This window comes from Hyposmocoma kahamanoa, unplaced genomic scaffold, assembly GCF_003589595.1.
Source record: "Hyposmocoma kahamanoa isolate Upper Pololo Valley unplaced genomic scaffold, ASM358959v1 215, whole genome shotgun sequence".
In the NCBI taxonomy this organism is placed as follows: domain Eukaryota; kingdom Metazoa; phylum Arthropoda; class Insecta; order Lepidoptera; family Cosmopterigidae; genus Hyposmocoma; species Hyposmocoma kahamanoa.
In genome coordinates, this window is record NW_020653736.1 from 1,648,992 (window position 1) to 1,662,636 (window position 13,645).

A 13,645-nucleotide genomic window follows, 5' to 3' on the forward strand; every position below is an offset into this window, starting at 1 on the left:
ATCAAAAATTGTTTTCAAATTCTATTCGGAACCGAATTGGATACTCGGTATTTCTCACAAATCGTTTTCAAACGCCTTTTAAAATAATAATAGCAATTTTTCGTAAAAATTTATCTGCTTCAAAAATTTGGATATGTTTTTTTTATTTACCAAGTTACGGGACGAACAAGTCGTGCTCCTGGTGGTGATCGATACGCCTGTCCACAGCAGTTGCAGTGTAACTCAGAGCTTTAAATCGCAAAGATCTGAGGGGTACTGACACTGTGCCTGTTGTCAAACATAAATTGACAAGGCCCATGTGCCTCTTCAAAAATGTGAAAATTACTGCGTGGCATAGCATACTTCCCAGCACAAACAAGGAGCTTTGCTACGTACAACATTCTAACCATGATGCAATATTCAATTTATCTATTTATGTATGTCGTACATTCAATGCCGTCCAAGTACACAACTTATAATAATAATAACGCTCACACTCAACATAGCCCCGCACTAGGGAAACCCTGTGTCGCGGGTGCCATGGACACACACATAGACAACCACAAATTACACCCAAACTCACGAGAGAAATAAATGTAGGCCATACAAATATTTCTCCCAGCCCGGGAATCGAACCTGGGACCTCTGCGTGGCAGTCCGGCATGGTAACCGTTCGGCCACGGAGGCAGTTGACAACTTGACACGGGTATAAAGGCAGGGTTTTAAAAACAATGCTGGACGCTAGCTCAATCCTGTTTGAATGTTAACTAACAGTAATTACAGCAACTTTGTGCGAAGACGCAATTGCTCATATCTTTTTGACAGGCGTGAAACTAAACGCGAAAAACATAACTTAAAAAAGTATTGCTTATACATCTAGGTTGATACTGTACAATAACTATACTTTCATATCGATCAAATTGACCAGTTCTTAGACTTTTTTAAGGCTAGAATGTTATATACATACCAATATATAAACAATACTTCTTTTAACATTTATATTACATTTACACTAGAATATAACTAGAAACTAAATGTCAAATTGTTTCAGAAACAGTTTTCTTGAAACGTAAAAGTAAAAACGTGCTCTATCGTAAAGCATTAGAATGTAAAGTCACAATTGATCTGTGTAAAGCTTCCTAGTGTTGTGACCGTTACCGGCCACACGCCGCTCCCTGCTTCCGCCTTGGACGCATCCTCTTAAGGCCAAGTCAAAATAAATAAATAAAAGTCAAACTTTCAGGTAGTATTTTCTAAACTGATCCCGTGACTGTTGATGAGTCGTGTAAAATTGTCATATTCTTCCAATGTTTTTCAGAAAAATAAGTGTAGATGACCAGCTTAAAGTGTCCATTGTATTCTACCGTTCATTTGTCAATTTAATAACTTTGTTATTTGTTTTGATAATAACGAACATTCTCTTGGCAGCATGACAATATTTTTGCAATACGAGCGCGTTTCCGAGCCACAGTTGATTTATAAGTAGTCAATTACTGTTACTCCTATGTATAAACGTATGCCGTGTCAACTTGTAAATGAAATAACACAGTAACTCGAGCCTCTATAATTACATTTATTGTTCTGACCATTTTGTTTGTGTAACTTGTCCTAAATAAATAACTTGGTCATTTCCAAATTTCGAATTGTTCAGCATTTCATTTCTTCATAATCAAAATACCAATCCGCGATGCAGGTATCAAAATAACAGAACTTAAGTACTGCATTGAGCAAAGGTAATTTCAATACAGTATTTTATTTTTGTTACATTACAGTGTTTTGTAATTTCACTACAAGAATCTTTCGGCTTTTATCAAGGGAAAATAAGTTTATTAGTTTTTCTAACTATATAAAGATAACTGAATAGTAATCTTTAATATGTATTGCAGAAAGTACATTAAATGTATCGTTTTATGTTAATAACCTCAAAAATTATAAAAAAAACTGTAAAGTCCTTTCTGCAGCTTTTTCTCTAAATGTTGATTTAGATATTACAGTGTATTGGTTTGAGACGGTAGAGGCGGGAGTTGCCCTGCTTGCTTTTATTATAACTATGTTCTTAGCGCGTTTCTATTCGCATTCGTTCTCAATCCAAGATTATACAAATCTAGAAAACTCGGACCCACATCGAATCGTGTGCACTAAGTCCGATTCCAATCCGAGAAAATACAAATATCGCTTGTACAACTACAGATAAAATGTCTCTGTGACATTTCGTACCGCCATTTCTCGGATTCGGAACTGCGGACGAAATGCGCAAACGCTCTTACTCGTAGCTTGCAAAAGCTAGTATTCTCCATTAATCGTGTGTTTACTTCTTTTATATATGAATATTTTTTTGAATTATTGATAGAAGGTATTCAATTGAAAATACTTTACTTTTAGAATTTGCCTAATGTTATTTACGACAGGAGATATGACTTAGATATCTAGACATTTCAAAAATGTATCAACGGTTCCAGAACGTCGTTCTGTAGTGAACACCTCGTATGGGAGATTTCTGAGATGTAATTTTTCAGAGTGAAGATAAAAATGTAGTTTAAAACGTAGTAAACAAAATAAAGCATGAAACACACAGAGAGCGGGTGCGAGTCGGGCGCGGGTCGGGTCGGGACTGCTGTGGGTATAATTCCGTGTAATTTACATGGACGACAACACACCGAGCGCGGGCTCATCGTGTTTCATTCATTTATTAGTTTAATAATATAGGATGATGGTATCAATGGACGACATTTAGAGAGAAGTGTGTTTTTAATTTCAATTTTTTTTTGTTTTTAAACATAATATATATCGATAGTGATTAGTTTACTTGACAGATATAATCCTCACGAAAGATTATACTGTAGTATGTGTCATAAAAAAGCTATTATAATTCTTACTATAAAAAACCTAAACTAGAGAGACCTAAACTCTAGTCCTTGGGATAGATGAGACAGGGAAGTACTGCCACCTTTCCTATTTCTGCCGCCAAGCAGTAATGTGGGCATTAATGCGTTCCGGTTTTGATGGGTAGGAGTGCTGGTGACATTACAGGCACACGAGACTTGTCAACTGATCTTTGCAACGAACACCCAGTAACTGACACTTACCAATAACAAACGTGTTACTATAATAGAAAATATTATACTAAATTTATTAGAAATAAAAAAAAAGATGTGGTGCTTGTCAATTACTCGCGCCACCGTATTACTTATTGCAAGAAATTCATAACAAAAAGCAGCAAAAACCAACTTTTTTTTAAATAATAATAACTTTATTGGAAGCCATTACATATACTACAGAAATAATACAGTAATTATTAGTTATTATTTAATTGCGGACCAGTCAGACAACATCCAAACCCCACAAAAAAGATTTAACCTTTGTCAGCAGATGGTACTGTTGCCGCCACGACGGGCAAGCATCAATCGAATTTTTATAACAAACGGTTTACAAGTAACTAAAAGAAACTCTGTAGTCCCAAGACTAGTACAATAAGACTGTTCATTTGGGACCCAGAAAAGAACTCTAATTTAAAAACACATGTACGAGATTTTCACTCTACTTCTCAGAGATGTTCATTATAAAGTGTTGGGGACATAATGAAATTTGTTATTGTCCATTATGGCGTTCAAATAATATATAATATTTAAACTCTTTAAAATTTGATGAAAATTAAGTTACCTTAGTGGGTCGACAAAAATCAAATTGTTTTCTATATCTAGTGCTACTCTTTAGTAGCCAAGCAGTAAGTCAGAGGCACATGGAACTTGTCAATTTAGGTCTTAAGGTAATGGGCGTGTTGGCAGTGGCCCTCAGATGCTTGCAATTTAAAGCTCAGAGTGGCACTGCAACTGCTTTGGACAGGCATATCGTTTACCACCCGGTCACTTTTATCACAAAAAAATGCTAGTGTTCTGCTTTTTTTAAAAATAATCTTTAAAAACAAACTGTTGTGACGTGCTTTGCTATTTAGGCAGACCTGACCGGTGGCGGGTCGGAATTCTTTTGTTTAGCTGATTATGTCACTTGTTGTGAATGACTTGGCCAGACTGTTTTTCTAAATTTATCTCTGTTAAAATTATTTGTTCATGTATTTATGTATCTATTTTTAGTATTATATAAAATTATGATTATTGTGAATTTTTCAATCCATGCTTTAAAAGTTTGAAAACTAGGCTTCGCCTTAACAGTGCAACAGTACTAAGTTCTTGGTAGGTGCGCAGTGAAGTGGCGCGCATTCTCTCGCGACCGCGGCAGCCAGCGCACGCGCACCGCCACTCAAATTTCGAACACGAGTTTCTTAATCCAAACATTTGAATTTTTGGAATCCTTTTGTAGTTCGAATCGTGAGTTTGTTTTTTGTGTGAGTGTTACATGTGAAAAAATTTAAAAGTGTGTTGTATAGAATATTTTTTTTTAGGAATTTTCTTTAACGCCATTGTTTAGCAGACATTGGTCAATACTATCGTAAAAGTAGGTGATTAGCTGCTGAGCCGGGCTCTATAACTTGTTGCAAAACTTTTCAGTTTGCAAGCTTTATTAGGTTTTGAAATAATTTTGTAGAAATAGTTTTCTTTTCATAGCTAATTGTCCAACGTTAAAAGTAGATTTTTGTCATTATTTTTTTTATATATTTCAAAATAGCAGTTATTTGTTGTTTGTATGTGAATGAGGTTTGTCTATGAAATTAGATAATGCAATATTTTTCATATTCTTTCTTTAAAAAAAAAACAGATTTTTTACCTCATTGGTAATAATCGTGCAAATGCAGTTAGCCACAAATGAAAATAATAAAAAGATTACACTTGCGGGCACTTTCTTTTCCAACTTGTTTTTTTTTTATTGCCTTCAAGTGTACGAACTTTCCAAGAGGGTACTTGATGTGCGGGCCGTCGTAAATAACGATATCGGTCTATCTCACTGACTACTGAAAATAGGTCTTTCTTATTGTACTTAATTGATAAAAAAGTTCCTTGTTTTTCCATTTGTCAAGTGTTTTTTTTATCAAGTGACTGGACGAACAAAGTTGCACGGCAAAGTGTCGAGATTAAGGAATGGAATAAATTTGATCTATATTTAATAAGATCTTGGTTCGTGGACGTCTCACAGCTGTACACGGGTCTTGACCTAGATTGTTTTTAATACTAGTAAAGGGACGAACAAATCCTGCGCCTCTGAGTGTTTAGAAGACTCGTGCTCAGCAGCTTCACTCAATTGAATTGTATAGAATTCCGGATCATTTTTCTTTATAGCCCCACACTAGGAAAACCCTGTGCTATAGGCACACGCATAGACTCGCGAGAGAAATAAATGTAGGCAGTATGGTAACCGTTCGGCCACAGGGGCAGTTTAATGTTTAGTTAATATCATGAGTGTAGTTGTGTTAAAAGTTTTTATAGTTATTGTTTTGTTTATATTGAAGGCAATAAAGAGAGATTTATTTACTTAAATATTTTTACATTATTCTTAGAAGTTATTAACAAAACGCATTATGTTATTCGATTACATCGAATAAGAGAGGAATGTGATTAAGTGACTGTATTGTGGTACAGTGAACACCTGTGGACATCTGAACCGATTGTGATGTGATACAGGCCTTAGGGCCAAGGAAAAATGATGAAAATGGCTTCTGTTTTGATGGTAAGTTTAAAATATTACACGTTTACACTTGTCTCCCGCTGGGGTACGCAGAGATCAAGGATTTCTACTTGATACATGAATTTTCCTGACCGTCCTGACGAGAAACGAAGAAGCTTATACTCCTAAAACAGGGTAAAGTTTAAATGATATTAACAATCCAGAATTTGTTATTTCTTTTTAAATTTCAAACTGCGACCAATCAATATCAAGATTTTGTAGTGTTTCAAATTAAGTATGCGTGAGTTTTGGTGACATCGGTTCTCATAGTAATCGAGGCTTAGGCACTTCCACTGTTTTTTTTTTCTTCCGTGGTTTTCGGCCACGGCAACTGCTTCAACTGCGTTGTTGGTGGCACTCGTGCGCTCTCACGTGGCTCACGTACCCAATCTTATTAGTAAAGATCTGTGCGCACAGGGAGCACGTGACCACACCGTAAATGTAGCGGATTCATTGATGGGTCTCAAATTGTGACGTTTTGTTTGCCACTTTTTTTGTGATATTTTGTTAGGTATTCTGCTAAACCATCCTTAGCCCTTCAAAACCGGAACACAGTAATGCTGACATTACTGCTTGGCGGTAGAAATAGGTAAGGTACATTCTAATAACATAAATTTGCCAAGTTTTATTGTAATCGGTTACCGCAAAGTGCGCGAAAACATATTGTACTCCTAGATTTGAAATGTTTTTGTGGCGACAATTTTACCATCACGAAAATTTCGTACAATACCTTAGTACTTACATAAACTGTATATAAACCTACACACACACACACACACACTCATACAGACATATTTGTCACAATTTGCATATTAAAATGTATCCAATTTATAATAATTATTAGAAACTGTACTATAATTATAATAAATTCTATTACTTTCTATCGAGTTCTTAGGTTTTCGCGATTGTTACACATAGGAAATGAAACTATTTTTCCGGATTTAAATCGCGTATATTTGTTTTTTCAAACAAACCGACGTTTCGGGCCCTTTACAGGGTCCCATGGTCACGTTGACTGAGGTGGTACAGTCTTCAACCAGTTATGTCTAATATTGATGCAAACCACCCTATTTTTGCACTATAGTTACAATAGTTATTAATTAAATACCTTATTTTTAATTTTACAAAGAAACATTCCAATTTACGCTACAGTAAGTTTTAGAATTTATTTTATTGAATGAATTTTTATTAAGTTCAATTTATTATATTAATTAGTACTGAAATCTTATGCCTGGTTGGGATTTTTCATTAGAGGAAATACTGGATCCCAAACTGGTGGTACGAAGAAACCATCTTCCCTGTTGAAATTAGGATGTTTTTTAATTTCAATGACTTCTCGCAGCATCCTGGGTAGATAACGGCCTATTACTTTCTATTTTCTCATGAAATAGACTAAGCCTTGTCAAAATTTGGGAGAAGACACTGGCTCCAGGTTATAACTAGCTCAGGAGTCAGGGACTTCATTATCATATTGTAATCTATTTTGTGAAATAAACATTATTATTATTATTATTATTATAGATTGCCACCCTTAGAGGTGGATATATTTAAATGTGACCAATACTGAGCTACCCTCTTTTCAACGAAAACGAATCATCAAAATCGGTTCACAAAGCGTGAGTATTCGTGTAACAAGCACACAAACAAAATACAGTCCAATTGAGTACCTCCTCCTTTTTAACTCGCTTAACAAAATAAACATAGTTTCACTATGTCCGGCCAAGCATTACGCATACAAACAAACATGTTTATTTGACACTGGCTGTTTGACAATCAACCAAACACATGCCTTATGTGTTGGTTTAGAATGTTTTGGAATTATTTATTAAATAGGGTTTATCAATACGAACATTTGCCAACTAAGCCACGGAACGAACCAGCGGACCTCGCGGATTCTTCTATGCTTGTTGTCGAATCTTTGTATCTGGTTTTTAACAGCAAAGTAGTGGAGTAATTTCACGAAAAAAATAATTTAATATCGTGGTGATGAATCATTTTGAAATTCAATAAAACACTTAATTACGAATATTATCTATTTGACAGTAAGCGCGTTTGTGCACTGCATCCCATTCGAATTCGGTCCGAATCCAAGACTACACAAATCTAGAAAACTCGGACCCACTTTGGATGTCGCTTATGCACTAAGTCCGATTCCAATCCGAAAAAATACGAATATCGCTTGTACACCTAGAGATAAAATAATCCCAGTGACATTTCGGACCGTCATGTCTCGGATTCGGAACTGGGGGTCTACTCTCGAACTCTGTCCGACATCCGTCCGAAACAATTACTGCCAAATAAGCAATACTTGACCAAATGAAAAGACGCGTGATGCGAATGAAGCTTCATATTGGATACTTGTCTTTTAATTTTGTCAAATATTACTTATTTGACAGTAATCGTTGCGGACGGATGTGGAATCGTACAATACGTACACTGTAATTGTTTCGGACGGATGGCGTTAAATGGGTTCACAATGACAGCTGAATAATTTGGCATCTTGACATAATTTGGCATCGCAATATGGCTACGTAACTTCTTATCTACTACTACTAGAATTGCGCTAGCACAATCTTTGTTGCTTCCAGTCCTCGACTATGTCCACGCCAGCTACCTTGATCCCTCGGAGGACTAGCTAAATAAACTTAAGCGTCTTCAAAATTTGCGTAAACATGATCATGTTTCTCACTATCGTTCTGAGCTCAAGTGGCTTCCTATTCGCCTTCGCTGGAATACTCATATACTATCCCTTCTATACAACATAATGTTCAACCCCTCTTTCCCACACAACCTTAAGGATAGATTTAGTTCACTCACTCACTCATTACGGTCTTCAGAAAATTTAGTCTGGAGATGCCATCGCACTCTACTTCGTTTTACGATTCTTCTTTCTCTGTGCACGCTGTTCGTTTCTGGAACTCTCTCCCTGTTACGACATATTTAAAAACCAAGTAAAGAAATTCTACCTTTCATAATAACATTCGTTCTTATGCCGAACCATCAAATTGTGGAACCAACTCCCGGCGCATGTATTCCCTCCCCTCTATAACATCGGGTCCTTCAAACGTAGTGTGAAGAAGCATTTGGCCAGACCGGCAAAATGATAGTGACGGAGTGAAGATATTTGTGTTTTCCATCCGTTACTCTCATCTCTGGACTGTATTCGCACTTTCCATCAGGCGCGGTGCAGTCATTTTGCCGAGTCACAATAAAAAAAAAAATAAAAAAATAAAAAAAAAACAATATATTGTTGCGAGGCTGCTTCTCCTGGTTTTAAAACATGTATTGTGTATGTAGGGATATATTATGTAGTTGTATGTTATTATATTACATCGTGTATATTGTATATATGTATGTATATTTATAAGTATAATGTGTTAGTAAGTACAAATTCTTTAATAATTTCTGTATGTATGTGTAAATGTTTATATCTAGCACCCCGTTTGCATTCATGTTTAGTCTCTCTCTATCCTAAGGTTGTCTGAAAGATATTGCTGTAAGCGATAAGACCGCCAATTGTTACCCTGCTAATGTGTTTAATTGTTGTCCTGTAATCCCTCTATGTATGTGATGCTAACAATAAAGAATTTTCCATCTATCTATTTTTGTATCTAATATGCTGGTGTCGATGTAAACCATCGCTAATATAAACTCTAGACTCAGTCATAAAAAAATACAGATTGACTTGTAACCACAACGCAGACATCTGACAGGTGTAGATTATTTCTAGGATTCCTAGGCTATTCCTGTTAGTAGGATTATCAGAGACGTAGTTGAATTAATTACACGTACATATTAGGACAGGTTTGAACGCCATATTTCATCTTGGGTTAAGTCAGATTAAATTTATTTAATAATAATTTATTTCAGTGATAGATATGTATTAAATTTGTAATTTAGTAGCAGTAGCTCCTTGTAAAAGAGTTCGTCCAGGGGAGCTCTGCCGCCAAGCAGGAATGTGAGCATTTCTGTGTTCCAGCTTTGAAGGGTAAGTCTGTTGGTGAAATTACAGGCACATGGGACTTGTCAACTTACGTCTCAGGGTACCTACCGGGCGCAGTGGCAGTGCGCCTCAGATCTTTGTGATTTAAAGCTCTGAGTGGCACTGCTACTGTTATGGACAGGCGTGTCGCTTACCATCAGGCGCACGACTTGTTCGTCCCGTCACTTATTATAAAAAGATTATTAAGGAAGGCGCTGTACGTGCACCAGGGGCAGCGCACCCAAGGCACTAAGCCCTTTGAGAACCGGATGGAGTTCGTGCAAACGGGCTGATCTAGGGTCAGGACCTGACTGACACGGTCCCTGTACAGGCTTGGTTGCACAGGTTATAGTGCCGTAGAATAGAATAGAATAGAAAAAGATTTATTCACGGCTTACAGCACATCAATAAATACGTGTAAATTTAGAAATAGAAAAAGGTAATAAAGAAATAATAATAAAATTAAACTTAAAATTAAAATTTTTAAATTAAATTTGAAATAACATTAAAACGAAATATAAACAGTAAATTAATAAAGTAAATTAGTACAAAAAACAATGTGTTGTCATGAAAAGGCTGCGACTCGGCATAATGCCAGTCTGAAGACTGACGTTTATCTTTCGTCGCATCCTCAACGTTCCGTATAACCAAGAGTTTAATAGGGAGGGTCATTAGAAACAAAACTTATGTAGAAAGATATAGGACTGTCGCCTCTTTTTGAGTCACGTGTTAAATAGATCCCTTTCGTATAGCATAATATAGTACAAATAATAAATTCCAAACAACGAGGTCAATTTTACATATTTAACATAAAAAATAGCATTATGTAAAACAGTACAGTTATGTGAATGATTTATTATATCTCATCTAGGTATAATGATTAATTAGATTCGACATTATTATATTTACATTGCATTCAGTAAAACACAGAGAACTATATAACCCAAAAAAAGCTTCGCTGTTATAAACTGTGTGCATCGAGTATATAACCAGAAATAGAGACGAAAAGTCATTTCAACCTTTTGAAGTCGGTTAAAAATTAAAAAGAATATACTGACAAAAATGGTCATATGTAGCAAACACTCAAGTGTGAAGATATAGATTTATCTCAGGTGCCACTAAACGAAGATGAAAGATGGCAAAAAAACGTCTTTAAAAACAAACAACAAGCAACATGCACATATAAACCCAATGTCCTTGTCTCTCGATCCACGCTAAATAAATCTTATTAGTACAAGAAAAAAGAATTTGAATTAAGGTAGTATCAACTATTAAGTTAAAAAGCGAAAAATGGTATTTTAACTTACAACAACTTACGTGGGAGTTTTTTTTTTATAACATCAAGTGACGGGACGTACTCAGTACGACTCAGAGCTTTAAATCGCAAATATCTGACGGGCACTGCCACTGCGCCCTTATCCTGAGACATAAGTTGACAAGTCCCATGTGCCTGTAATTTCACCAGCACCCTTACCCTTCAAAACCGGAACACAGTAATGCTGACATTACTGCTTGGCGGCGGAAATAGATAAGGTAGCAGTACTACCCTGGACCCACTCTTTCACAAGAAGCTCTACTGCTACTAAATAATTTATAGTAAGTAAACTATAAACCGTTATATTGATAATGATTAAAGACGACGTTAAAAACCATCAAAAAAATATTGCTTTTTTAAAGTATTTTCTGTTTTAAATATTGACCCTGTACCCAGCAGTAGGACATTTATTAATGTTTTATAAGCTATTATAGTAATAATTTAGTGTCCTGCAGAGCTGTTGTTAAGGGACAGTCGCGTGTCCATGGAACATTGCATTTCCTGTCGCATAAATACTGGATCTTAACAGGGAAAACTGTGGAGATAGTTTAATAATTATACGTTATACTAAACTTGAAACATCTCTTTTTATGTTATCAAGTGACGGGACGAACAAGTCGTGCGCCTGGTGGTAAGCGACAAGACTACTCATAACTGTAAAACCGAGATCTTTCAACCGCAAAGATCCGAGGAGCACTGCGCCTGTCGCCCTGAGACATAAAAATCCACTTGTCCCCACCAGGACATCTGGTAGGGACTAGTGGATTAGGCCAAGTTGACAAGTCCCATGTGCCTATAATTTTACTAGCACACTTACCCTTCGAATCCGAAACGTCGTAATACTCACATTACTGCTTGGTGTGATGCTGCTTTCTGCATTTTCGTACACTGAATTCAAAGCAAACTGCAATATTAGACAACATCATATATGTACGTTGCTCTGATTCCAAAGTAAGTAGCTAAAGCACTTGTGTTATAGAAATCGGAAACGATGACGGTACCACAAACGCCCAGACCCGAGACAATATAGAAAAATTACTTTCTGCACTGACCCGGCCGGGGATCGAACCCGGGACCTCAGTGATAGCGACACCATGAAAATCGGTGTGCAAGCCGCTCGACCACGGAGGCCCACTATTTACGCTAGAGATTTCTTTTGTTCGCACAGAGTTACCACCGCTTAGAGCAGAGGTTCCCAGACTTTTTTCTCATAGACCACTTTCAAAATTTAAATGGTGCCGGTGGATCCCCTGCAGCTACATTTCTACCATATTCCCAAAACTCGACAAAAAATGTGAACAATTAGATCTAACTATGGAAGTTTGCAACGCAAATTGCTGAGTTCCATCCACAAATTAATAGTTTTCGAAAAAAAAGTGACAATTTAATTGATTGTGCTGTGAGTGGATGTCAAAAAAGTAAAGACACGTTGTACTGAATATGGAATATGCAAGTTTTTACAAGTAAAAAACGCTGAGCTTCTTAAAATATTACCTGCCTGCATTGATAGGTGAAGTCAAGCCAACACTTTAGTTCTTCACTATCGAAAGCAGATAAATTTTCTTGGACCCCCGCTTACGAATTGTGAACCCCCATTTTTTTGTCACGCCAACGTAGACCCCCGTCGAGTCTCCGGTGGATCCCTGGGGGACCACCTGGACCACTTTGGAAACTAAGGGTTTAGAGTATAGGTTCCCAAATTTTTTGGCTTACCGTCCACTTAGACAAGATGAAACAAATTTAAAACATGTATTTTTATATTAACTTAACACAATAAATCGTAAGGAAAAAAAATACATGTAAAGATTTATGTAGTGTAGTTTATATAAATAATTTAGGTTCTTTTTTCAAATGCGGTAGCACCCCCTTGACAGCATCAACGCTTCCCAATTGCTTCCGAGGCCCCTGCCCCCCAAGGACTTCAGCGCCCACTGGACGTTAGAGACGCTTTGGGAAACTATGGTTTAGAGCGATCAATTGAAATATTTTTATTTTTATACATCATGCTGAGTGATAAATACTTTCTACTGCAACTCATCCAGGGCCGCAGAAGACGTGGTCGTAGAAAAACCACATGGCTTATAATGTGTTGTTTAATAATTTCTATATGTATGTGTAAATGTTTAAATCTAGCACCCCCGCTTTTATTCATGTGTAGTCTCTCTCCACCCTAAGGTTGTCTGAAAGAAATTGCTGTAAGCGATAAGGCCGCCAATTGTTACCCTGCTAATGTGTTTAATTTCTGTCCTGTAATCTCTCTATGCATGTGGTGCTGACAATAAAGAATTTTCTATCTATCTAAAATGCTGGTGTCGACATAAACTATCGCTAATATAAACTCTAGACTCAGCCATAAAAAAAATACAGATTGACTTGTAACGACAACACAGAGATTTGACAGGTGTAGATTATTTCTAGAATTCCTCGGCTATTCCTGTTACTAACCCTAGACATTACACGCAGAAGATTATTAAAGACCTGGTTGAATTAATTGCCGTACATATTAGGACAGGTTTGAACGCCATATTTCATCTTGGATTCGCAGAAGACGTGGTCGTAGAAAAACCACATGGCTTAAAAATCTTGCAGAGTGGTTCAACATAAGTACCTACCCAAATTCATTTAATTCAAATTCAAATTAATTTATTCTCAAACTAATTTGTCCATAATATTTGTAATATATATATAGATAGCCGACCTCTGGTAGAAGATGGTATCCCTAGAAGAAGATTTTTATACGAAAGTAAAAATGA

General features: G+C 36.4%; 1 protein-coding gene across 6 annotated transcripts in view; it reads left to right on the plus strand.

The window, feature by feature from the left end:
- The window catches only part of LOC113227746 (rhophilin-2-B), a 146,754-nt gene that overhangs the window by 26,885 nt on the left and 106,224 nt on the right, over nt 1–13,645 (plus strand). The window contains exons 1-2 of one of the 6 annotated variants that reach the window (XM_026460730.1): nt 4,203–4,321; nt 5,429–5,598. The exons of 1 other annotated variant lie outside the window; for it this stretch is intronic. In XM_026460730.1, coding sequence (XP_026316515.1) covers nt 5,572–5,598 — 27 coding nt within the window. In that variant the 5' untranslated portion in view covers nt 4,203–4,321; nt 5,429–5,571. Of the gene's footprint in view, nt 1–4,202; nt 4,322–5,380; nt 5,599–13,645 lie in introns of those variants that run through there. 4 more of the 6 variants (XM_026460733.1, XM_026460732.1, XM_026460734.1 and 1 more) reach the window with 4 other exon arrangements.